The 530-nt window shown below is 45.3% G+C and overlaps 1 protein-coding gene across 1 annotated transcript in view; it reads left to right on the forward strand.

Annotated features, from left to right (window-relative positions):
• The window catches only part of LOC119585789 (calmodulin-binding transcription activator 1-like), a gene marked incomplete at its 5' end in the record, with an annotated part of 96,684 nt that overhangs the window by 71,624 nt on the left and 24,530 nt on the right, over positions 1-530 (forward strand). Inside the window, 1 exon segment of the mRNA XM_037934507.1 lies at positions 339-530. Coding sequence (XP_037790435.1) covers positions 339-530 — 192 coding nt within the window.

The raw sequence follows: 530 nt of genomic DNA on the forward strand, positions 1-530 counted from the left end.
TTTAAATTTAGAAACTACAATTTGATGAATTGTTCTTGTAGAGTGTGGAATGAATACTGTAATAAGCACCGGAAGGACAGCTTTACAGAGCTCGCCAGAGATCTAGCTCACTTCTTGCCTAACTGTATCCATGCCACTTCCCTCACTGTGCATTCATCACTGGCAAACTTAAGGATACACATTTAAGTGATGAAGTTCAGTTGAATGCAGTAGATATTTGGTTGAAGATTGTTTGATATGTTAGTTTTAAGTTCTTGCTTTTTAAAAATACCAGAGGATTTTTATCACACTGCAATCACAATTTGCTTGACATTAATCAGTCTCTTGATGATGTGCAGACGGCAGAGACGGTGGAGGCCATAGTGGCACAGCTCATGGAGAAGCAGCGTGTGGCCCGAGCAGCAGCCGCTGCAGCAGCTGTTGCAAACAAGAGCAGTGTGGAATGTGGCTGTGGGGCAGGGGTTGGTGGTGAACACAGCAAACAGTGCACGTTGCACCCCCTGCGACGTCTTGGAGTGGCCAAGCTGCCA

Source organism: Penaeus monodon, chromosome 20 (assembly GCF_015228065.2).
Source record: "Penaeus monodon isolate SGIC_2016 chromosome 20, NSTDA_Pmon_1, whole genome shotgun sequence".
NCBI classification, from domain to species: Eukaryota; Metazoa; Arthropoda; class Malacostraca; order Decapoda; family Penaeidae; genus Penaeus; species Penaeus monodon.